This window comes from Salvelinus fontinalis, chromosome 19, assembly GCF_029448725.1.
Source record: "Salvelinus fontinalis isolate EN_2023a chromosome 19, ASM2944872v1, whole genome shotgun sequence".
Classification (NCBI taxonomy): domain Eukaryota; kingdom Metazoa; phylum Chordata; class Actinopteri; order Salmoniformes; family Salmonidae; genus Salvelinus; species Salvelinus fontinalis.
Genome location: NC_074683.1, coordinates 21712231 through 21736882, shown reverse-complemented (window position 1 = coordinate 21736882; position 24652 = coordinate 21712231). Strand labels below are relative to the sequence as shown.

Here is a 24652-nt window from a genome sequence, read left to right as displayed (position 1 = left end):
CATTTTAGAAACTATTCTCACAGTAATCATATAGTTTGCACACAAACCGCAGCCCATTTGGAGTAAGAACTCATGAATGTATTTACGTGTGAATGCTTTCGTTCACCGTTTAACTCTATCGGAACCAGTCCTTCTTAGGAAGGTTGTTGGCCTTTCCGCAGCACGCTTGTAAGGCTTTGATTGTCCAAAAGGGGTCGTTCACCCCTGCCACCTCTTTCGTTGTTGTTCACTCTGGAAGATGCTCCTTGGAAGATAGGCTAGCCAGCCCTGTCGACGGTTCCCATTGGTGACGAGTAGTAGAATATGTTGATTTGAGAACAGTAGTAGGATGGTCCCACTTAAATTCACTTTTCTAGATATTTTACTTAGAACAGCTAAAATCAGCTGTACCAGTGATTGTCTGAGAGGGAAGTTTTCTCCAAATCGTGTTGGTATTCAGGGTTCAATCCACTCTGGACGTGAGCTTCAGCTCTACTCACCTCTCTGGTCTGGGAGATTAGTTTATTTTCTTCACCTCATGTTGAGGTTCAAAGTTCCAACCATTTCAAATGTGTAGCTACCACTTCACGCTTTTCTGGTCTAATGTTAATTTCTTTACCAGTCCTTTTATGCACTCTGAGAGACAAGGACAGTTCCGTCAGGCTGAGACGCTCTCTGACCTCTCCCGGAGCGTGGCTACTTACTGTGCACAGTTTATAGGAGACAATTTCTCTTATGGCTCCTAAAATCACATTCTTATCTTAACAAACATAGTTTCATGATTTTTATATTTCATATACAGCGTTAAGGATGGAGACTTCATACATGTAGTGTATATAATTTAAGTTAGTATTTCTTCATAACATTTTTAATGGCATCACAAAATAACAACCCATATGACATTAGTTTTCTATAACTCACCACTGACCATTCCCCACGTTCTTATGTTAGTAATATTTTTCCAGTATTTTCTGTAGAACATGTTACAGTTTTGGTAGGAAACCTCTATGTAGACGAAGCACATTCCTCTGTGAGATTTTGAAGAGGGAGACCCTAGATCTCCTCTCCTTTAATTAATTTACGACAGGGTATGAGCTGTCAAACCGGCCCAGCTCCCTTCTCCCCTCTTCTGTGGGTGAGAGAATGTCAGGTTACTTTCATCCGTTGCCAAGCTGATCTGACCCATTCGGATCGTCACAGGATAGTCATGACAACTTTCTTTCACAGGCTAGGTTGTAGCAACCTCATGATGGCTATAGGGACAATGTGAGTATCATGTAGTTGCCTAAACGTATTGATGTTACATTGAGCTGGGTGAATGGAACATGAATGACAGTCATGCAATATGCTGTAATAGAAGTAAGGCCATGCTCGTAAAAAAGATCATCCTACCTCATCTTAAACAGCATCGACCGCCACTGTGTCATACCCTGGACTGTTCTAAACGGTATGAGCCTGTTTGTGTTATTGTGAACAACATTTCCACAGAAAACGCACCTGTATGCACACAACTCCTTTCTATGCTCACCAAAATAAAATGACTGTTTCTTGGAATTGCTTTGTGAAAGCCTAACACTGTAAGACCATATTTTATAACTTAGCTAGTCATGTTGACAATAGAACAAGCTTTCAAATTATGCCCACCTGACCCAGATTGTGATTTAGTATGGCCCGTTTTTGGATTGCGTAAATAACAACAATACTTTTGTGATGGCGGGGATGCGGGGTTGTGTTCGAAACAGCTCATAAAAGCACCTTATAGAGTCATAAATCTGCATTGAAATTACTTACTGTAGGAACTGTGCACACTTTGGAGAGGTGTGTGGAGACACCAGTTAGTTCTCTCACTCAAACCCTTGTAATTTTCTTGTCTTATGTTGCACCTAACCCACATTTTCCAGGAATATTCTTATCGTGTTACTAAATGTATCCAGTCTTTCAGATTTCATTAACAAATGCGGCGAAAAGTACAGTAAATGTAAAATGCACATAAAATCTAGTGTAATGTTTGGATTCAGTCTTGTGTCAAGTGACCTGTTGTCCTCAACTTTGGTCTAATAATTTCCCCATAATCTCCAAACTCTTCCCTTTCAACCGCTACCATGCTTATGTGTAAGATTTTCATATTTCTTCTGGAAGAAACATTTAAACTTTTCCCTATCCATATAGGCCAATTCACAAGAGTGTAAAGGGTTAAACAAATGAAATGCTGGTCTCATCAGCCTCCCCTGAGCGCTCATTCACATATATGAAATAAAGGGATGGAAGTGGAGGAGATGGCAGAGGAGGAGGAGGAGGTGTGGGGTATATCAGAACCTGTTGGGAACATATTGATGCCATAGGAAGTCCAGCTGGGCTACTGTATATTAATGGTAACATGAAAAGGTACTGTATGTACAGCATGATAATGGAAAATCTGCTATGTACACAGCTTGATAAGCTGTACTAAATGAAAGCTATACTATATGAAATGCAGCACTATATTGTATGCAGCAGAGTAGGGTAGGAGAAAAAGCCTGCACATCCCGTTCAGTAGCTCTCCAGGACGAGGACAGGCCACTTCATATGTACAGCATGTATAAGTGAAAGAATGGTCAAAACAAGCCATACTGCTGCTAGTGAAATGTCAGTGTTTCAAGTAAAGAAATAATACAAAATAAACAGTTTATTCCTAACCTTTATAATACCAATATAGAAATGTCATACTATAAATACATGACTGATATCACAAGGAAAAACACAGGACTACAATGTTACTGGAGCACACAGAGAGAGAAGAGAGAGAGAAAATAAAAAGAGGAGAGAAGAAAGAGGACAGTGAGAGGACAGAGAGGGGAGAGGGAGAGAAAAGAAAGAGAGAAGAGAAAGAGGAGAGAGGAAAAAGAGAGAAGAGAGGACAGAGAGATGACAGAGAGGGGAGAGGGAGAGAAAAGAAAGAGCGAAGAGAGAGGAGAGAAGAAAGAGGAGAGAAGAAAGAGAGAGAAGAGAGAGGACAGAGAGGGGAGAGGGAGAGAAAAGAAAGAGCGAAGAGAAAGAGGAGAGAGGAAAAAGAGAGAAGAGAGGACAGAGAGGACAGAGAGAGGACAGAGAGGGGAGAGGGGGAGAAAAGAAAGAGAGAAGAGAAAGAGGAGAGAAGAAAGAGAGAGAAGAGAGAGGACAGAGAGGACAGAGAGGGGAGAGGGAGAGAAAAGAAAGAGAGAAGAGAAAGAGGAGAGAAGAAAGAGGACAGAGAGAGGACAGAGAGGGGAGAGGGAGAGAAAAGAAAGAGAGAAGAGAAAGAGGAGAGAAGAAAAAGAGAGAAGAGAGAGGACAGAGAGATGACAGAGAGGGGAGAGGGAGAGAAAAGAAAGAGCAAAGAGAGAGGAGAGAAGAAAGAGGAGAAAAGAAAGAGAGAGAAGAGAGAGGACAGAGAGAGGACAGAGAGGGGAGACGGGGAGAAAAGAAAGAGAGAAGAGAAAGAGGAGAGAAGAAAGAGAGAGAAGAGAGAGGACAGAGAGGAGAGAAGAAAGAGAGAGAAGAGAGAGAAGAGAGAGGAGAGAAGAAAGAGAGAGAAGAGAGAGGAGAGAAGAAAGAGAGAGAAGAGAGAGGACAGAGAGAGGACAGAGAGGGGAGAGGGAGAGAAAAGAAAGAGAGAAGAGAAAGAGAGAGAAGAAGACAGAGAGGAGAGGGAGAGAAATGCTATGTCTTATGAGCTTCCTAGGTGAAATCCTTTTCTTAATTTCTTTATTGTTCAGGGATAGGGTGATACCTCAATACACTGCAAAGCACTGAGCCTTAAGGAAAGCTCTATATAAATGCAAATAAAAACACTAAATAATGCAAATCTCATAATTTTTTCCAACTTTTTAGCAGGAAGTTGTTTGTTAGTTCACAGCGAAAACACTGTAGTCTGGCAGCTAATCCATCAATAGTGGACTAAAAAGCACTTTTCCTTGCTGCTTGCCCTTGCTTTTTAGTCCAGGAGAAGGCTTATCTAAAGGGCTCTACACACGACGCAAACGGAGCAACGCAGCTCTGTTTGCGTCACACTCTGCTTAGTTCTACGTACATTGTACAGCTGAATTTTTGGAACGGACCTTGTATGATGCTCCGTTGCTGCTTGTGTAGCGCGTGTAGTGCCAGTAATTAACAGTGTAACACAGTAACACAGTGATGTTAATGGACACTATTATAATGGGCTGGTCAACAGGAGGACAACTGGGGACAGGACTAATTACACTAGGAATCAATACCTTCCTAACCACTGGCACTGTTTGTGTGTGTGTGCGTAGAATATCTATTTCTCATCCAGTGTAAATCTATATTTAACCACTGGCCATATTCATCACACTTTCTGCAACTCAACCCTACAATGATCTCAACCCCATCTCAGTGTAACCACAAACCGACTGCTCTTGGCTTAGCCTGGTCTGACTGGTAGCTATTGAAAGCCAGGCCTTGAATTTTATGATTCTCCCCTGAGGCCTATCCAGCATGTGCCATGTACTACACCAGGGCAGATGGTTGCGCTAAGCTGGATAATGGCATAGGAGTTCAAGATTTTATTCATAAATGTTTGGAATGTTTTATTCCTCTCTTCTGTACAGATATGCATTATGAAAATATGTTAATGTGTGTTTCTGCGTGTAATTTGTGTGTGTGTGTGTGTGTGTGTCTGTGTCTGTGTGTGTGTGTGTGTGTGTGTGTGTTCTATAACAGCCTCTGTCATAGTGTAGTGTAGTTTATTCCCAGTAGCCAGTGGGACCTGTAGGACCCCGCCTAGAGCAGCAGTGTTCCCAGAGGACTTCTAGTGGGGTATTAATAGAACATTACAGGGCCTGCTTATGAATCTGTTTTCTAGCATGGAAACGCTGGTCCCTGGGGCCTGTCTGTTAAACCAGGTGTGTGGAGTGACATTAGTGGATCAATCTAGGATCCATTTGCCAACCCTAACCATTAATCAGTTAACCCTCACCTTAACCATTCACTTTGGCAGTAAATAGCAGCTGTAGTAGAACATTTTGAGAGATGAAAAGGGACGTGGGGAGATTGATTTGGTTGTATAAACAAAGCTCTGTGATCAAATGATAGGAAGTGAGTATGTACAGCAGAGACAAGCTGAGGGGAGTATCTACAGCACAGACAAGCTGAGGGAGTATCTACAGCACAGACAAGCTGAGGGGAGTATGTACAGCACAGACAAGCTGAGGGGAGTATCTACAGCACAGACAAGCTGAGGGGAGTATGTACAGCACAGACAAGCTGAGGGGAGTATCTACAGCACAGACAAGCTGAGGGAGTATCTACAGCACAGACAAGTTGAGGGAGTATCTACAGCACAGACAAGCTGAGGGAGTATCTACAGCACAGACAAAATGAGGGAGCATCTACAGCACAGACAAGCTGAGGGAGCATCTACAGCACAGACAAGCTGAGGGGAGTATCTACAGCACAGACAAGCTGAGGGAGTATCTACAGCACAGACAAGCTGAGGGGAGTATCTACAGCACAGACAAGCTGAGGGAGTATCTACAGCACAGACAAGCTGAGGGGAGTATCTACAGCACAGACAAGCTGACGGGATTATCTACAGCACAGACAAGCTGATGGAGTATCTACAGCACAGACAAGTTGAGGGAGTATCTACAGCACAGACAAGCTGACGGGAATATCTACAGCACAGACAAGCAGAGGGAGTATCTCCAGCACAGACAAGCTGAGGGGAGTATCTACAGCACAGACAAGCTGAGGGGAGTATCTACAGCACAGACAAGCTGAGGGGAGTATCTACAGCACAGACAAGCTGAGGGGAGTATCTACAGCACAGACAAGCTGAGGGAGTATCTACAGCACAGACAAGCTGAGGGAGTATCTACAGCACAGACAAGCTGAGGGGAGTATCTACAGCACAGACAAGCTGAGGGGAGTATCTATAGCACAGACAAGCTGAGGGAGTATCTACAGCACAGACAAGCTGAGGGAGTATCTACAGCACAGACAAGCTGAGGGAGTATCTACAGCACAGACAAGCTGAGGGGAGTATCTACAGCACAGACAAGCTGCGGGAGTATCTACAGCACAGACAAGCTGAGGGGAGTATCTACAGCACAGACAAGCTGAGGGGAGTATCTACAGCACAGACAAGCTGAGGGAGTATCTACAGCACAGACAAGCTGAGGGGAGTATCTACAGCACAGACAAGCTGAGGGAGTATCTACAGCACAGACAAGCTGCGGGAGTATCTACAGCACAGACAAGCTGAGGGAGTATCTACAGCACAGACAAGCTGCGGGAGTATCTACAGCACAGACAAGCTGAGGGAGTATCTACAGCACAGACAAGCTGAGGGGAGTATCTACAGCACAGACAAGCTGAGGGGAGTATCTACAGCACAGACAAGCTGAGGGGAGTATCTACAGCACAGACAAGCTGAGGGGAGTATCTACAGCACAGACAAGCTGAGGTAGTATCTACAGCACAGACAAGCTGGGGGAGTATCTACAGCACAGACAAGCTGAGGGAGTATCTACAGCACAGACAAGCTGAGGGGAGTATCTACAGCACAGACAAGCTGAGGGGAGTATCTACAGCACAGACAAGCTGAGGGAGTATCTACAGCACAGACAAGCTGAGGGAGTATCTACAGCACAGACAAGCTGAGGGAGTATCTACAGCACAGACAAGCTGAGGGGAGTATCTACAGCACAGACAAGCTGAGGAAGTATCTACAGCACAGACAAGCTGAGGGGAGTATCTACAGCACAGACAAGCTGAGGGGAGTATCTACAGCACAGACAAGCTGAGGAAGTATCTACAGCACAGACAAGCTGACGGAGTATCTACAGCACAGACAAGCAGAGGGAAGTATCTACAGCACATACAAGCTGAGGGGAGTATCTACAGCACAGACAAGCTGAGGGAGTATCTACAGCACAGACAAGCTGAGGGAGTATCTACAGCACAGACAAGCTGAGGGAGTATCTACAGCACAGACAAGCTGAGGGAGTATCTACAGCACAGACAGGCTGAGGGAGTATCTACAGCACAGACAAGCTGAGGGGATTATCTACAGCACAGACAAGCTGAGGGAGTATCTACAGCACAGACAAGCTGAGGGAGTATCTACAGCACAGACAAGCTGAGGGGAGTATCTACAGCACAGACAAGCTGAGGGGAGTATCTACAGCACAGACAAGCTGAGGGAGTATCTACAGCACAGACAAGCTGAGGGAGTATCTACAGCACAGACAAGCTGACGGAGTATCTACAGCACAGACAAGCTGAGGGAGTATCTACAGCACAGACAAGCTGAGGGAGTATCTACAGCACAGACAAGCTGAGGGAGTATCTACAGCACAGACAAGCTGAGGGAGAATCTACAGCACAGACAAGCTGAGGGGAGTATCTACAGCACAGACAAGCTGAGGGGAGTATCTACAGCACAGACAAGCTGAGGGGAGTATCTACAGCACAGACAAGCTGAGGGGAGTATCTACAGCACAGACAAGCTGAGGGAGTATCTACAGCACAGACAAGCTGAGGGGAGTATCTACAGCACAGACAAGCTGAGGGGAGTATCTACAGCACAGACAAGCTGAGGGGAGTATCTACAGCACAGACAAGCTGAGGGGAGTATCTACAGCACAGACAAGCTGAGGGAGTATCTACAGCACAGACAAGCTGAGGGGAGTATCTACAGCACAGACAAGCTGAGGGGAGTATCTAAAGCACAGACAAGCTGAGGGAGTATCTACAGCACAGACAAGCTGAGGGGAGTATCTACAGCACAGACAAGCTGAGGGGAGTATCTACAGCACAGACAAGCTGAGGGGAGTATCTACAGCACAGACAAGCTGGGTGGAGTATCTACAGCACAGACAAGCTGGGGGGAGTATCTACAGCACAGTCAAGCTGAGGGGAGTATCTACAGCACAAACAAGCTGGGGGGAGTATCTACAGCACAGTCAAGCTGAGGGGAGTATCTACAGCACAGACAAGCTGAGGGAGTATCTACAGCACAGAGAAGCTGAGGGAGTATCTAGAGCACAGAGAAGCTGAGGGAGTATCTACAGCACAGACAAGCTGACGGGAATATCTACAGCACAGACACGCTGAGGGGAGTATCTACAGCACAGACAAGCTGAGGGAGTATCTACAGCACAGACAAGCTGAGGGAGTATCTACAGCACAGACAAGCTGAGGGAGTATCTACAGCACAGACAAGCTGAGGGAGTATCTACATCACAGACAAGCTGAGGGAGTATCTACAGCACAGACAAGCTGAGGGGAGTATCTACAGCACAGACAAGCTGAGGGAGTATCTACAGCACAGACAAGCTGAGGGAGTATCTACAGCACAGACAAGCTGACGGGAGGATCTACAGCACAGACAAGCTGAGGGGAGTATCTACAGCACAGACAAGCTGAGGGGAGTATCTACAGCACAGACAAGCTGACGGGAGGATCTACAGCACAGACAAGCTGAGGGGAGTATCTACAGCACAGACAAGCTGAGGGGAGTATCTACAGCACAGACAAGCTGAGGGGAGTATCTACAGCACAGACAAGCTGAGGGGAGTATCTACAGCACAGACAAGCTGAGGGGAGAATCTACAGCACAGACAAGCTGACGGGAGTATCTACAGCACAGACAAGCTGAGGGGAGTATCTACAGCACAGACAAGCTGAGGGAGTATCTACAGCACAGACAAGCTGAGGGGAGTATCTACAGCACAGACAAGCTGAGGGACTATCTACAGCATAGACAAGCTGAGGGAGGATCTACAGCACAGACAAGCTGAGGGAGTATCTACAGCACAGACAAGCTGAGGGAGTATCTACAGCACAGACAAGCTAAGGGAGTATCTACAGCACAGACAAGCTGAGGGAGTATCTACAGCACAGACAAGCTGAGGGAGTATCTACAGCACAGACAAGCTGAGGTAGTATCTACAGCACAGACAAGCTGACGGGAATATCTACAGCACAGACAAGCTGACGGGAATATCTACAGCACAGACAAGCTGAGGGGAGTATCTACAGCACAGACAAGCTGAGGGGAGTATCTACAGCACAGACAAGCTGAGGTAGTATCTACAGCACAGACAAGCTGAGGGGAGTATCTACAGCACAGACAAGCTGAGGGAGTATCTACAGCACAGACAAGCTGAGGGGAGTATCTAGAGCACAGACAAGCTGAGGGGAGTATCTACAGCACAGACAAGCTGAGGGGAGTACCTACAGCACAAACAAGCTGAGGGAGTATCTACAGCACAGACAAGCTGAGGGGAGTATCTACAGCACAGACAAGCTGAGGGAGTATCTACAGCACAGACAAGCTGAGGGAGTATCTACAGCACAGACAAGCTGAGGGGAGTATCTACAGCACAGACAAGCTGAGGGAGTATCTACAGCACAGACAAGCTGAGGGAGTATCTACAGCACAGACAAGCTGACGGGAGTATCTACAGCACAGACAAGCTGAGGGGAGTATCTACAGCACAGACAAGCTGACGGGAGGATCTACAGCACAGACAAGCTGAGGGGAGTATCTACAGCACAGACAAGCTGAGGGGAGTATCTACAGCACAGACAAGCTGAGGGGAGTATCTACAGCACAGACAAGCTGAGGGAGTATCTACAGCACAGACAAGCTGACGGGAGTATCTACAGCACAGACAAGCTGAGGGGATTATCTACAGCACAGACAAGCTGAGGGAGTATCTACAACACAGACAAGCTGAGGGGAGTATCTACAGCACAGACAAGCTGAGGGACTATCTACAGCATAGACAAGCTGAGGGAGGATCTACAGCACAGACAAGCTGAGGGAGTATCTACAGCACAGACAAGCTGAGGGGAGTATCTACAGCACAGACAAGCTGAGGGGAGTATCTACAGCACAGACTAGCTGAGGGAGTATCTACAGCACAGACAAGCTGAGGGAGTATCTACAGCACAGACAAGCTAAGGGAGTATCTACAGCACAGACAAGCTGAGGGAGTATCTACAGCACAGACAAGCTGAGGGAGTATCTACAGCACAGACAAGCTGAGGTAGTATCTACAGCACAGACAAGCTGAGGGAGTATCTACAGCACAGACAAGCTGAGGTAGTATCTACAGCACAGACAAGCTGACGGGAATATCTACAGCACAGACAAGCTGACGGGAATATCTACAGCACAGACAAGCTGAGGGGAGTATCTACAGCACAGACAAGCTGAGGGGAGTATCTACAGCACAGACAAGCTGAGGTAGTATCTACAGCACAGACAAGCTGAGGGGAGTATCTACAGCACAGACAAGCTGAGGGGAGTATCTACAGCACAGACAAGCTGAGGGAGTATCTACAGCACAGACAAGCTGAGGGGAGTATCTACAGCACAGACAAGCTGAGGGAGTATCTACATTACAGACAAGCTGAGGGGAGTATCTAGAGCACAGACAAGCTGAGGGGAGTATCTAGAGCACAGACAAGCTGAGGGAGTATCTACAGCACAGACAAGCTGAGGGGAGTATCTACAGCACAGACAAGCTGAGGGGAGTATCTACAGCACAGACAAGCTGAGGGGAGTATCTACAGCACAGACAAGCTGAGGGGAGTATCTACAGCACAGACAAGCTGACGGGAATATCTACAGCACAGACAAGCTGAGGGGAGTATCTACAGCACAGACAAGCTGAGGGAGTATCTACAGCACAGACAAGCTGAGGGGAGTATCTACAGCACAGACAAGCTGAGGGAGTATCTACAGCACAGACAAGCTGAGGGAGTATCTACAGCACAGACAAGCTGAGGGGAGTATCTACAGCACAGACAAGCTGAGGGAAGTATCTACAGCACAGACAAGCTGAGGGAGTATCTACAGCACAAACAAGCTGAGGGAGTATCTACAGCACAGACAAGCTGAGGGGAGTATCTACAGCACAGACAAGCTGAGGGAAGTATCTACAGCACAGACAAGCTGAGGGAGTATCTACAGCACAGACAAGCTGAGGGGAGTATCTACAGCACAGACAAGCTGAGGGGAGTATCTACAGCACAGACAAGCTGACGGGAATATCTACAGCACAGACAAGCTGAGGGACTATCTACAGCATAGACAAGCTGACGGGAATATCTACAGCACAGACAAGCTGAGGGAGTATCTACAGCACAGACAAGCTGAGGGAGTATCTACAGCACAGACAAGCTGAGGGAGTATCTACAGCACAGACAAGCTGAGGGAGTATCTACAGCACAGACAAGCTGAGGGAGTATCTACAGCACAGACAAGCTGAGGGAAGTATCTACAGCACAGACAAGCTGACGGGAGTATCTACAGCACAGACAAGCTGAGGGAGTATCTACAGCACAGACAAGCTGAGGGAGTATCTACAGCACAGACAAGCTGAGGGAGTATCTACAGCACAGACAAGCTGAGGGAGTATCTACAGCACAGACAAGCTGACGGGAATATCTACAGCACAGACAAGCTGAGGGAGTATCTACAGCACAGACAAGCTGAGGGAGTATCTACAGCACAGACAAGCTGAGGGAGTATCTACAGCACAGACAAGCTGACGGGAATATCTACAGCACAGTCAAGCTGAGGGAGAATCTACAGCGCAGACAAGCTGAGGGGAGTATCTACAGCACAGACAAGCTGAGGGGAGTATCTACAGCACAGACAAGCTGACGGGAGTATCTACAGCACAGACAAGCTGAGGGGAGTATCTACAGCACAGACAAGCTGAGGGGAGTATCTACAGCACAGACAAGCTGAGGGAGTATCTACAGCACAGTCAAGCTGAGGGAGAATCTACAGCACAGACAAGCTGAGGGAGTATCTACAGCACAGACAAGCTGAGGGGAGTATCTACAGCACAGACACGCTGAGGGGATTATCTACAGCACAGACACACTGAGGGGAGTATCTACAGCACAGACACGCTGAGGGGAGTATCTACAGCACAGACACGCTGATGGGAGTATCTACACCACAGACAAGCTGAGGGAGTATCTACAGCACAGACAAGCTGATGGGAGTATCTACACCACAGACAAGCTGAGGGAGTATCTACAGCACAGACAAGCTGAGGGGAGTATCTACAGCACAGACAAGCTGAGGGATTATCTACAGCACAGACAAGCTGAGGGATTATCTACAGCACAGACAAGCTGAGGAAGTATCTACAGCACAGACAAGCTGAGGGATTATCTACAGCACAGACACGCTGAGGGGAGTATCTACATCACAGACAAGCTGAGGGATTATCTACAGCACAGACACGCTGATGGGAGTATCTACACCACAGACAAGCTGAGGGAGTATCTACAGCACAGACAAGCTGAGGGGAGTATCTACAGCACAGACAAGCTGAGGGATTATCTACAGCACAGACACGCTGAGGGGAGTATCTACAGCACAGACAAGCTGAGGGAGTATCTACAGCACAGACAAGCTGAGGGGAGTATCTACAGCACAGACAAGCTGAGGGAGTATCTACAGCACAGACAAGCTGAGGGAGTATCTACAGCACAGACAAGCTGAGGGACTATCTACAGCATAGACAAGCTGAGGGAGTATCTACAGCACAGACAAGCTGAGGGAGTATATACAGCACAGACAAGCTGAGGGAGTATCTACAGCACAGACAAGCTGAGGGAGTATCTACAGCACAGACAAGCTGAGGGAGTATCTACAGCACAGACAAGCTGAGGTAGTATCTACAGCACAGACAAGCTGAGGTAGTATCTACAGCACAGACAAGCTGAGGTAGTATCTACAGCACAGACAAGCTGAGGTAGTATCTACAGCACAGACAAGATGAGTGAGTATCTACAGCACAGACAAGCTGAGGGGAGTATCTACAGCACAGACTAGCTGAGGGAGTATCTACAGCACAGACAAGCTGAGGGGAGTATCTTCAGCACAGACAAGCTGAGGGGAGAATCTACAGCACAGACAAGCTGAGGGAGTATCTACAGCACAGACAAGCTGAGGGGAGTATCTACAGCACAGACAAGCTGAGGGGAGTATCTACAGCACAGACAAGCTGAGGGAGTATCTACAGCACAGACAAGCTGAGGGAGTATCTACAGCACAGACAAGCTGAGGGAGTATCTACAGCACAGACAAGCTGAGGGAGTATCTACAGCACAGACAAGCTGAGGGAGTATCTACAGCACAGACAAGCTGAGGGAGTATCTACAGCACAGACAAGCTGAGGGGAGTATCTACAGCACAGACAAGCTGAGGGGAGTATCTACAGCACAGACAAGCTGAGGGGAGTATCTACAGCACAGACAAGCTGAGGTAGTATCTACAGCACAGACAAGCTGAGGGGAGTATCTACAGCACAGACAAGCTGAGGGAGTATCTACAGCACAGACAAGCTGAGGGAGTTAGCACCTTGAGATACGTTCAGGTCTTTTAATGAGAATTTACCACAGAGTAGCAGATGAAGCATTACTGTGAGGGACGGTTACAGTTCTGATTTGTCCAGAATAGAAAGATTGTGTGAAGAATGCAATGGCTTCATAACACCGTGTTGACCCTGAATGACAGTTACACGACAGGCTTGACACAGGCAAGACAAAGAGACTTGCAGCAACCTTTCATTAAAGGGCCGTTCACTGACACATCAGGGTTGGATGGTCATAGTGTTAGAACAAGAGGAATGTACAGTATGTGTGTCAAACAGAGGAGAAGCCATCTCAACAGACCATCTACCCATTCACTACCAGATCACATATCACACCTAGACCCTAATCACAGATCTAAGACCAGTTTATGGTATATCCTATCCAAACATTACCATTGAGGTAAATATTTCTGACCCTGTTTAGTTAGTTATACCATCTCCCGCCTAGATTCCATGCAGACCCAGCTGCAGGTGGCGCCACTGAAACAGGCTTTTGATGAATGCACTGACAACACAAGTTATTCAAGGATGGGGTTTAGTAGTTTGGGATGGAGACCTGTCCTTATGGACACCAAAATGCTAAAATAAGATCAGATAAAATGGGAATTAAATGTCCTTGTGGGGATATTTGTCTTGTTTTAATGAGAGATTGGAGGGGTGTCTGGGCCCAGCAGCAAAGCAGGAGCCAGTGAACCAGGGGATCTCCTGCCTCATTTAAAAGGATCAACACGTTAGTTTGGGGACATTGTTGTGCTATTGTTGTACAATGGACTGAAATTATTCTCAGAATCTCTGCAATTTATTTAATTTAGCCAATCCTTATTAACTAAGCCCTACTACACAAACACTGCCAAGTTTCAGATTTCTCTATACAGTACTCACTGTTATTGTTCTTTCAGTGTGTTTCAGATTTCTCTATACAGTACTCACTGTTATTGTTCTTTCAGTGTGTTTCAGATTTCTCTATACAGTACTCACTGTTATTGTTCTTTCAGTGTGTTTCAGATTTCTCTATACAGTACTCACTGTTATTGTTTTTTCAGTGTGTTTCAGATTTCTCTATACAGTACTCACTGTTATTGTTCTTTCAGTGTGTTTCAGATTTCTCTATACAGTACTCACTGTTATTGTTCTTTCAGTGTGTTTCAGATTTCTCTATACAGTACTCACTGTTATTGTTCTTTCAGTGTGTTTCAGATTTCTCTATACAGTACTCACTGTTATTGTTCTTTGAGTGGAAGTTTTGTTGGAGCTGCATGTTTCTCTGGTGTTCTGCAGGGATGTGTTTTTGGCAGCCTAGCTGTTAAAACACAGATAAATAACTCTTTACATCCCTGCAGAACACCAGTCTGACATGCTGCATTCAGCTTCTCCTAGCCAGGGAGGAGGACACTGATTGGTTTTCATTGTTCTCCTCTCAGCTGACATCAGGCCCAATTCTGCCTGTGAAATCCCCAATCTACAGCGCTCGGCTTCGCCCGGTTCAAAGCAATATACAACATTTGACACATGGGTTTTAAAAGCATAATGCCGTTTGTCTAGCAGAGTAAAAACAACATTGTAGAGCTGTATTCTGATGAAGTGTGACATGTCTTAAGGCCTCTAATCCAACTACAACAGGTGAGAAACACACATCCATCTGGATGTCACACATACACATACACTCAGGCACACCCACCCACAGCCCCACTCAGGCACACCCACCCACAGCCCCACTCAGGCACACCCACCCACAGCCCCACTCAGGCACACCCACCCACAGCCCCACTCAGGCACACCCACCCACAGCCCCACTCAGGCACACCCACCCACAGCCCCACTCAGGCACACCCACCCACAGCCCCACTCAGGCACACCCACCCACAGCCCCACTCAGGCACACCCACCCACAGCCCCACTCAGGCACACCCACCCACAGCCCCACTCAGGCACACCCACCCACAGCCCGACTCAGACACACCCACCCACAGCCCCACTCAGGCACACCCACCCACAGCCCCACTCAGGCACACCCACCCACAGCCCGACTCAGGCACACCCACCCACAGCCCGACTCAGGCACACCCACCCACAGCCCCACTCAGGCACACCCACAAACAGCCCCACTCAGGCACACCCACCCCCACACAGTGCAGAGAAATGGTGTCAGCAGCACGGACAGAGGCTGGAAACATCCTAATACAACACCCCAGAAGTCAATGTGAGAGACTCATAGAGCTGACTGGAAAGCTGACACACCACTCATCAACTCAATCATCATTCAATCTGTGACAGCAGCACAAACACACACTGGGGCTTTTATGTAGCACCTGCCTGGGTGAAGAGGGAGTAGTTTCCTTTTTATTGAACTGGGAGAACAATAACATATAACCTAGGGGCCACATCCCTGTGTCCCTGTAGAATCAATAGGACTATTTTAAACCTGAGGGATAGCACACACACACACACACACACACACACACACACACACACACACACACACACACACACACACCTGAGCTTCTATAACCACATTCAGCAGCTGAGCAGAGACAACATCATATCAACAGAGAAAGTAAATAGATTCACCTCTAAAGGCAACCAAAGGGTGATTTCATTATCTGGTGTGATTCATATTGGGTTTGCAGTAATGCAGCAGGTCAATGTAGCAGAATGGAACAGTAATGGGATCCAAAAGCCTGCTGAGGGCTCAATTTACCTGAGACAATCAATCTGCCTGGACCAAGGAATCTGTATAGTTTTAAGGTTTAGTATGGCCTCAAATAAATGTTTAACCTCAGTCTCTACAAAATTAAATCAAGCCACTGCTTTTACAAATAACTGGGCTTATTTTTGACTGGATAAGTATTGTCAATTTGTGAATCTCATGTGAAACCATGTATTGTTCTTGTAATTGAAGGACGTAGATAAGCAGCCTAACTGATTTGCCACCTCAGGTTATCAACTTCTCACCGTCCTGCCTGCGTCCGTTGCGCAGAAAAAAAGTGCTCCGTGCGTTATTTACGGTTAGGTATTTGTCCTCCCAGTCTTTTTTTCAACACAAGATGAACGGTTGATTAGCCGTCAGTTCACATTGATTCAAAATCAAACTGCGTGCTATTTTAAAGCTATTATAAACGCAGACACGCATTTGGAAAAACACGCGTGCTGGTCTCGAGTAAGAATGTAGGGCTACTGATTTATGTTATTGACCGTGCCTAATTTAGGCTGACAGTAAGTATGTATAGGCTATTGATCAACTGTAATCTTTGATTTAGGCTACTGTGTTCTGGCTACATTTTGGCGCGGGTGGAATGAGGAAAGCATCTGCGACACACGTTTCACAAGTGTGACATGTCAACTAATTTTAAGGATAATATTACACGTGTTCTCCAAAGTCAAGCGCAGATAAAATCTCTCACCTTGATTGCCGTGGCTGGAAGGGGTGAAGACAATCCGCAGAAAGAGGAAAACGAGGCAGAGTTTTTCTCCTAATGTCATTTCTGTACCATCCACAGGCTGCCCAGCACCGCGCCGAGCAGGAGACTATCCAAGAGAAGAAACCTGGTCACAAAGTGCCTTTAGATTCCAAGCGCAGCGTCTTTCCTCTCCCCAGACCCTCCTCACATCCAGTCCCCACTGGAAAGCGCTGACAGACGGCTGTACTGGAAGAAATCCGTCGCATGACCCGGCGGAGAGCTGAGGAAGGTTGGTGAAGTTCACACCGCGGCAAAAACTAACATCAAGACGAAATGTAGGCTCACAATATTCCTAGAGCAATGCTCAACGACTAAATACTAGGTCATGAAAACTTTGCGTTCCGTGTCGGAGCCTACTGTATTTCACTGTTTTGACAAGACATTTAATCAAACATTCCTCATCAGCTGCATTATCTTATTCCCTAGTTTCATCCAAATGCATGCGTGGTTCCTTCATGGGGTAAATGGAAGACGCCAGGATGTGTTTCGTGACAGAAAGTTCCGAACTTCAAGTGGCGCGGTATCAGTTGGTCAGTGTGAGCACGCGTAGTGCCTCTGTAGCCCGTTCCGTGCCAGCCCGTACTGACTGCTGCAACAGACAACCGTAAAACTCCCGTTAACGACAGAGTGGAGAGAAAGACAGCATCTGTGCAGGGCTCCCGGCGCTAGAGGGTGTTAGCTGACAACACAACGGCAGTGTGCATGGCAGCCAGCAACTTGTGTGTGTTATCCAGCTGTGCCTCAGCATTTCTTCAGGTTATCGATGGCCAGTGCTGTTACTGCTATTCCAGGTAGACTTGGATTGTAAATTATCTTTGTGGAAGGAATTTTAATATGCAGTATAATGTGGAGCGTAGGCCTATCCTAAATGGCAAATTAATATATATATTCCCCCATTTTAAACGACATCAGCTATGCCTAGGCCTACAACCTTTTTTCATTTGGAAAATCAATTTGGAAGGTCAGGGCACAACTTTTCACAGTAGGTTACGTTAATGTAGGCTTACAGTAAATGTACTGTAAAAGTGACTTCAAGATGTACTGTGAAGGTGACTTCAAGTTTATAATGCAAATTGTTCATTTGGAAAACATTGAATGTATGTTGCCCCTAGACCTAGGTTCAGTTTAGTGTTTTCCCCCTAATGGTTAGTGTTAAGCTTTGTGGTGGTTGAGCTGATCCTATTTATTTATTTTATTTAACTAGGTAAGTCAGTTCAGAACAAATTCTTATTTACAATGACGGCCTACCCAGGCCAAACCCAGACAAAGTTGGGCCAAATGTGCGCCGCCCTATGGGACTCCCAATCACGGCTGGTTGTGATACAGCCTGGAATAGAACCAGGGTCTGTAGTGATGCCTCTAGCACTGAGATGCAGTGACTGCGCCACACGGGAGCCCTCATCCTAAATCTGTTCCTACAGAAAACTTCCACCCAGTGGCTCTTCAAAAAAAAAATGCTATTCCGGCCAGCAACAATGTCAGCCAAGTCTACAGAAGGTCTTCATCCCATCACGATGGACGCCTCATGGAGTAAATTAGCAAACTGCTCCTCGCTTCGTGGGGTTAAACAAAGCAACACTCTCTCCTGTCATGAGGCCAGTTAATCAGTCCAAGGGACATCAGTCAGAACCACTCAACTATCAGTCATCGGAAACAATATCACTCAGAACCACTAATCTCAGAACCAATCAGAAACAATGTCAGTCAGAACCACTCAGCTCAAAGCCAATCAGAAACACTGTCTGTTCTAGCCACTGTCCATCCCTGCCACTGAGGACTTCGGATTTGAGCCCACATCACAACAACGGAATGTACTCCGCAAAGCTCCACCAATAAAATTGACCCATACAAGCCAAGGCATTTGTAGGTCCAGGACGACAGCTCAAGGTGGTGGCATGACTGTACAATGCTAATTCTTTGTTGTTGTTAGTTCATGTTGGCAAAAGCAGAACCAGGCAGGCTAGAGAATATACCTGTATGTATAAGAATGAATGAAACAATTAATGTGACCATCCAGATGTATTTTTTTACCTTTATTTAACTAGGCAAGTCAGTTAAGAACAAATTCTTATTTTCAACGATGGCCTAGGAACAGCCTGTTCAGCGGCAGAACGACAGATTTTTACCTTGTCAGCTCGGGGAACTTGGTGAGTGCCAACCTTTCGATTACTAGTCCAACGCTCTAACCACTAGGCTACCCTGTCAACCCATGATAGCAATAAGTAAGTGATATGATGGTGATATGGGTTCAGGGAGATCGTTCAATATTGATGTTGAGGACATGTGGAAATGCCTTCAAAACTGGTCACCGTACCCCATGACTCTGGATCAGAAGGTTGCGTGTTCAATCCCAGTCGTGGACACTGTTTAAACAAAAATACATTTTAATCCTATCCCAAACCTTAACCATTCGGAATGAGTGCCTAAACTTCATGTTTTAACCTTACCCCAAACCTTAATGGTGCACTTTATAGAAATTGGTCTTCAATTTCCTGGTTGCAAAAATTCTAATAGTTAGCCTAATTTCAGTTAATGTGATCAAACAAGCAAGTATAGTGTAGAGAATCATTTTACCATCGAAACGCTGTGAAATATATTTTCCATAACCTAAAAATATTGTATTTTCAGCTGTTTGAAGCTGGTGTACAAAAAGTAAAAGATGCAAAAACTAAACTTAAGAACAGGAAGCATAGAAGTAGTGCACATAGAACAGATCTACTGCTTTCAATGAGAATGACAAATCTATAACTCACATTTCTATGTTAATTTTGTCAGCCCCCAAAAAGTTACAAATTGCAGCTTTAATCCTCGGAATGAGTGCTTAAACTTAACCCTTAACTTCAAAATTTGATGTTTGGAGTAATGGAACGATACAGGTCGAATAAATATTTTTAGAATGGCATGGCAGCCAAAGATTTTGCATTTATTTTCAATAATACCAATTACCCCACGAAGACATTCAATTAAAAAGTATACTCGGTCATAACAGACTTTATATGGGCAAGTACAATTCATAGCATAAAAGCAAAGTTTTACATCTTCCTGAGTCTGAGGGTGGTTTTAACCTTACAGACTTGGAATTGTGTCAACTCGCTACCTAAGGCTTTTACTTGCAATATAGTTAAATGCACTAAAGAGGAACAATTGGTAAAAATTGAAGATGTGCATTCTGATCCCCAGAATCTTTTTACATGTCTATTTTTAAAGGATAAAGCTAATAACATTAACAACTTCATAGTTAAGAAAACTATAACAGCATGGAAGAAAATGAAATATATTTTACAAGAACCAATATCACTCCCTGGAAACAAAACCCTATGGAACAATCCTTAGATAGCTTTTCAGAATTCATCGATACATTGGCCCACATGGAAAACTAAAGGCATAGAAACCGTAAATGACCTGGTAATAGGAAATACATATATTTCCATGACAGCTTTAAAAAGCAATTTTGGGTTGACCAATGTAGATATTTTAAAATGCATCCAACTTAAGTTTTAATCACAAAATGTGGATTTGAAATCTTTTCGACATGAGCGCAATCTTGAAGGATTCCTATTTGAGTCAGGAATGATATTCATATAATAGGTAAGCTATACTAAACCTTGCAGAGAGCCTATACAACTGACAGTCTTCAAAAAAAAAAGTAAAGTATTAGAACCAAGATTGAAAAATAACAAATATTGGCACAAGATGGAGGGAATGATGGAACATAACTAATGAGGTTACAGTTAACGAAAATGTATGCTTAATCCAGTATAAATTAATGTATATAAATATTTTTTTATACAAGATCAAATTAACAAATTCTACAGCACAATGGCAGAGTCATGTCCAAAGTGTAAAACTACTAATAACTCAATAATTCATGCCTTCTTGGAATGTTACTAATGAAACGTTATGAGCAGAGTTGGACAGATGGATGACAGAGGTAGAGTACATTCGGAAAGTATTCAGACCCTTTCACTTTTTCCACATTTTGTTACGTTACACCCTTATTCTAAAATGTATACTTTTCCCCCCTCATCAATCTACATACAATACCCCATAATGACAAAGTAAAAACAGGCTTTAAGATTTTTTTTTGCAAATGTATTACAAATACAAAACAGGTACCTTATTAACATAAGTATTCAGGCCCTTTGCTATGAGACTCAAAATTGAGCTCAGGTCCATCCTGTTTCCATTGATCATCCTTAAAATGTTTCTACAAGTTGATTGGAGTCCACCAGTAGAACTTCAATTGATTGGACATGATTTGGAAAGGTGTAACAGTATAACTTTAGACCGTCCCCTCGCCCCGACACGGGCGCGAACCAGGGACCCTCTGCACACATCAAAAACGGTCGCCCTCGAAGCATCGTTAACCATCGCTCCACAAAGACCGCGGCCCTTGCAGAGCAAGGGGAACCACTACTTCTAGGTTTCAGAGCAAGTGACGTAACCAACTGAAAGGCTGCTGGAGCGCAACACCGCTAACTAGCTAGCCATTTCACATCCGTTACACTCACCCTCCTTTCGACCTCCTCCTTTTCCGCAGCAACCAGTGATCCGGGTCAACAGCATCAATGTAACAGTATAACTTTAGACCGTCCCCGCGCCCCAACACGGGCGCGAACCAGGGACCCTCTGCACACATCAACAACGGTCACCCACGAAGCATCGTTACCCATCGCTCCACAAAGGCCGCGGCCCTTGCAGAGCAAGGGGAACCACTACTTCTAGGTTTCAGAGCAAGTGACGTAACCAACTGAAAGGCTGCTAGCGCGCACCACCGCTAACTAGCTAGCCATATCGCATCCATTACAAAGGCACACACCAGTTTATATAAGGTCCCACAGTTGGCAGTGCATGTCAACCAGGTACTATGGCGCCAAAGAACATGGCTGACGTTTTACCTTCTCCCAACCAATTGTGCTGTTTTGTTAGTTTTTTTGCATTTTGTGTAACTTATTTTTTAACTTATTGTGTGCATAATGTTGCTGCTACCATCTCTTATGACCGAAAATAACTTCTGGACATCAGAACAGTGATTACTCACCACGGACTGGAAGAAACTTTTTCCTTTAACGAGTCCGACGAGAAGGATGTCCTTCTTTCACTGGAACAGGCCCAGATCCACGCCTTTGTTTCAAGAAAAGATGCAGGAAAATGGGCTGCAGATCCGGCCTTCTGAAGATCCGTAGACGAGCGAGTAAACTCCCACTACCATCCGTTCTTCTTGCTAACCTGCAATCATTGGATAATAAAATTGATGACCTACTATTAAGATTATCCTACCAACGGAACATTACAAACTGTAACGTCTTATGAGACGTGGCTGAACGAAGATACGGCCAATATAAAGCTAGCGGGATGTTCCATGCACTGGCAGAACAGAGACGCTACCTCTGGTAAGACGAGGGGCGGGGGTGTGTGTCTATTTGTCAATAACAGCTGATGCACGATGTCTAATATTAAAGAAGTCTCGAGGTATTGCTCGCCTGAGGAAGAGTACCTTATAAGCTATAGACCACACAATCTACCAAGAGAGTTCTCATCTATATTATTCCTAGCTGGCTATTTACCACCACAGAACAAAGCTGGCACTAAGAGCGATCTCAACCAACTCTATAAGGTCATAAGCAAAGAATAAAATGCTCACCCAGAAGCTGCGCTCTTAGTGGCCGGGAACTTTAATGTAGGCAAACTTAAATTGGTTTTACCAAATTTTTACCAGCATGTCATATGTGCAACCAGAGGGAAAAATATCATAGACCACCTTTACTTCACACACAGAGATGCATACAAAGCTCTCCCCCGCCCTCCATTTGGCAAATCTCACCATAATTATATCCTCCTGATTCCTGCTTACAAGCAAAAACTACAGCAGGAAGTACCAGTGACTCACTCAATACGGAAGTGGTCAGATGACGGGGATGCTACTCTACAGGACTGTTTTGCTAGCACAGACTGGAATATGTTCCGGGATTCATCCAATGGCATTGAGGAGTACATCACCTCAGTCATCGGCTTCATCAATAAGTGCATCGATGACGTCGTCCCCACAGTGACTGTACGTACATATCCCAACCAGAAGCCATGGATTACAGGCACCACCCGCATCGAGCTAAAGGCTAGAGCTGCCGCTTTCAAGGAGCAGGAGACTAATCTGGACGCTTATAAGAGATCCTGCTATGCCCTCAGATGAACCATCAAGCAAGCAAAGTGTCAAAACAGGATTAAAATTGAATCCTACTACACGGGCTCTGACGTTCGTCGGATGTGGCAGGGCTTGAAAACTATTACGGACTACAAAGGGAAACCCAGACGCGAGCTGCACCGGTGATGTGAGCCTACCAGACGAGCTAAATGCCTTTTATGCCCGCTTTGAGGCAAGCAACACTGAAGCATGCACGAGAGCACCAGCTGTTCTGGTTGACTTTGGGATAACACTATTGGTAGCCGATGTGAACAGGTCAACATTCACAAAGCCGCTGGGCCAGACGGATTACCAAGACGTGTACTCAAAGAATGTGCGTACCAACTGGCAAGTGTCTTCACTGACATTTTCAACCTCTCCCTGACCGAGTTCGTAAAACCTACATGTTTCAAGCAGACTACCATAGCCCCTGTGCCCAAGGAAGCGAAGGTAACCTGCCTAAATGATTACCGCCCCGTGGCACTCACCACAGTAGCCATGGGGTGCTTTGAAAGGCTGGTCATGGCTCACATCAACAGCATCCTCCCGGACACTTTAGACAGACTCCAATTCGCATACCGCCCCAACAGATCCACAGATGATGCAATCTCGCACTCCACACTGCCCTTTCTCACCTGGACAAAAAGAACACCTATGTGTGAATGCTGTTCATTGACTGCAGCTCAGCGTTCAACACCATAGCGCCCACGAAGCTCATCAAATCAAATCAAATGTATTTATATAGCCAGTAGAAAGAGGATGAAGGGAAGCGCTACTAAGCTACACAATAGTACATTTTGGTAGATAGAAGGTGCTCTTTGGTAAAAGGGGTAAATTGGTCATCAAAAAGAAAGGAGGACCAAGGCACTCTTCATATAATTAATTAACATGCCTTTATTAGTATGGCATGTTCAATAGAAACAACGTTTTTAAATAGAATTTTATATAGCCCTTCTTACATCAGCTGATATATCAAATTGCTGTACAGAAACCCAGCCTAAAACCCCAAACAGCAAGCAATGCAGGTGTAGAAGCACGGTGGCTAGGAAAAACTCCCTAGAAAGGCCTACACCTATGATGAAACCTAGAGAGGAACCAGGCTATGAGGGGTGGCCAGTCCTCTTCTGGCTGTGCCAGGTGGAGATTATAACAGAACATGGCCAAGATGTTCAAATGTTCATAAATGACCAGCATGGTCAAATAATAGTAATCACAGTGAACAGGTCAGGGTTCCATAGCCGCAGGCAGAACAGTTGAAACTGGAGAAGCAGCAAGGCCAGGTGGAATAGGGACAGCAAGGAGTCATCAGGCCAGGTAGTCCTGAGGCATGGTCCTAGGGCTCAGGTCCTCCAAGGGAGAGAGAAAGAGAGAATTAGAGAGAGCATACTTAAATTCACTAAGCTAAGGACTCTGGGACTAAACACCTGATGACACAACAGTGGTAGGCCTGATCACCAACAACGATGAGACAGCCTATAGGGAGGAGGTCAGACACCTGGCAGTGTGGTGCCAGGACAACAACCTCTCCCTCAATGTGAGCAAGACAAAGGAGCTGATCGTGGACTACAGGAAAAGGCGGGCCGAACAGGCCCCCATTAACATCGACGGGGCTGTAGTGGAGCGGGTCGAGAGTTTCAAGTTCCTTG

The 24652-nt window shown here is 45.6% G+C and overlaps 1 protein-coding gene across 1 annotated transcript in view; it reads right to left on the bottom strand.

The window, feature by feature from the left end:
* LOC129816487 (ephrin type-A receptor 6-like) overlaps positions 1-17506 on the bottom strand; it is a 256812-nt gene extending 239306 nt beyond the window's left edge. Inside the window, exon 1 of the mRNA XM_055871028.1 lies at positions 16769-17506. Within this exon, the coding sequence (XP_055727003.1) occupies positions 16769-16847 (79 nt within the window). The 5' untranslated portion in view covers positions 16848-17506. The remainder of the gene's footprint in view (positions 1-16768) is intronic.
* Between the last annotated feature and the right edge of the window lie 7146 nt (positions 17507-24652).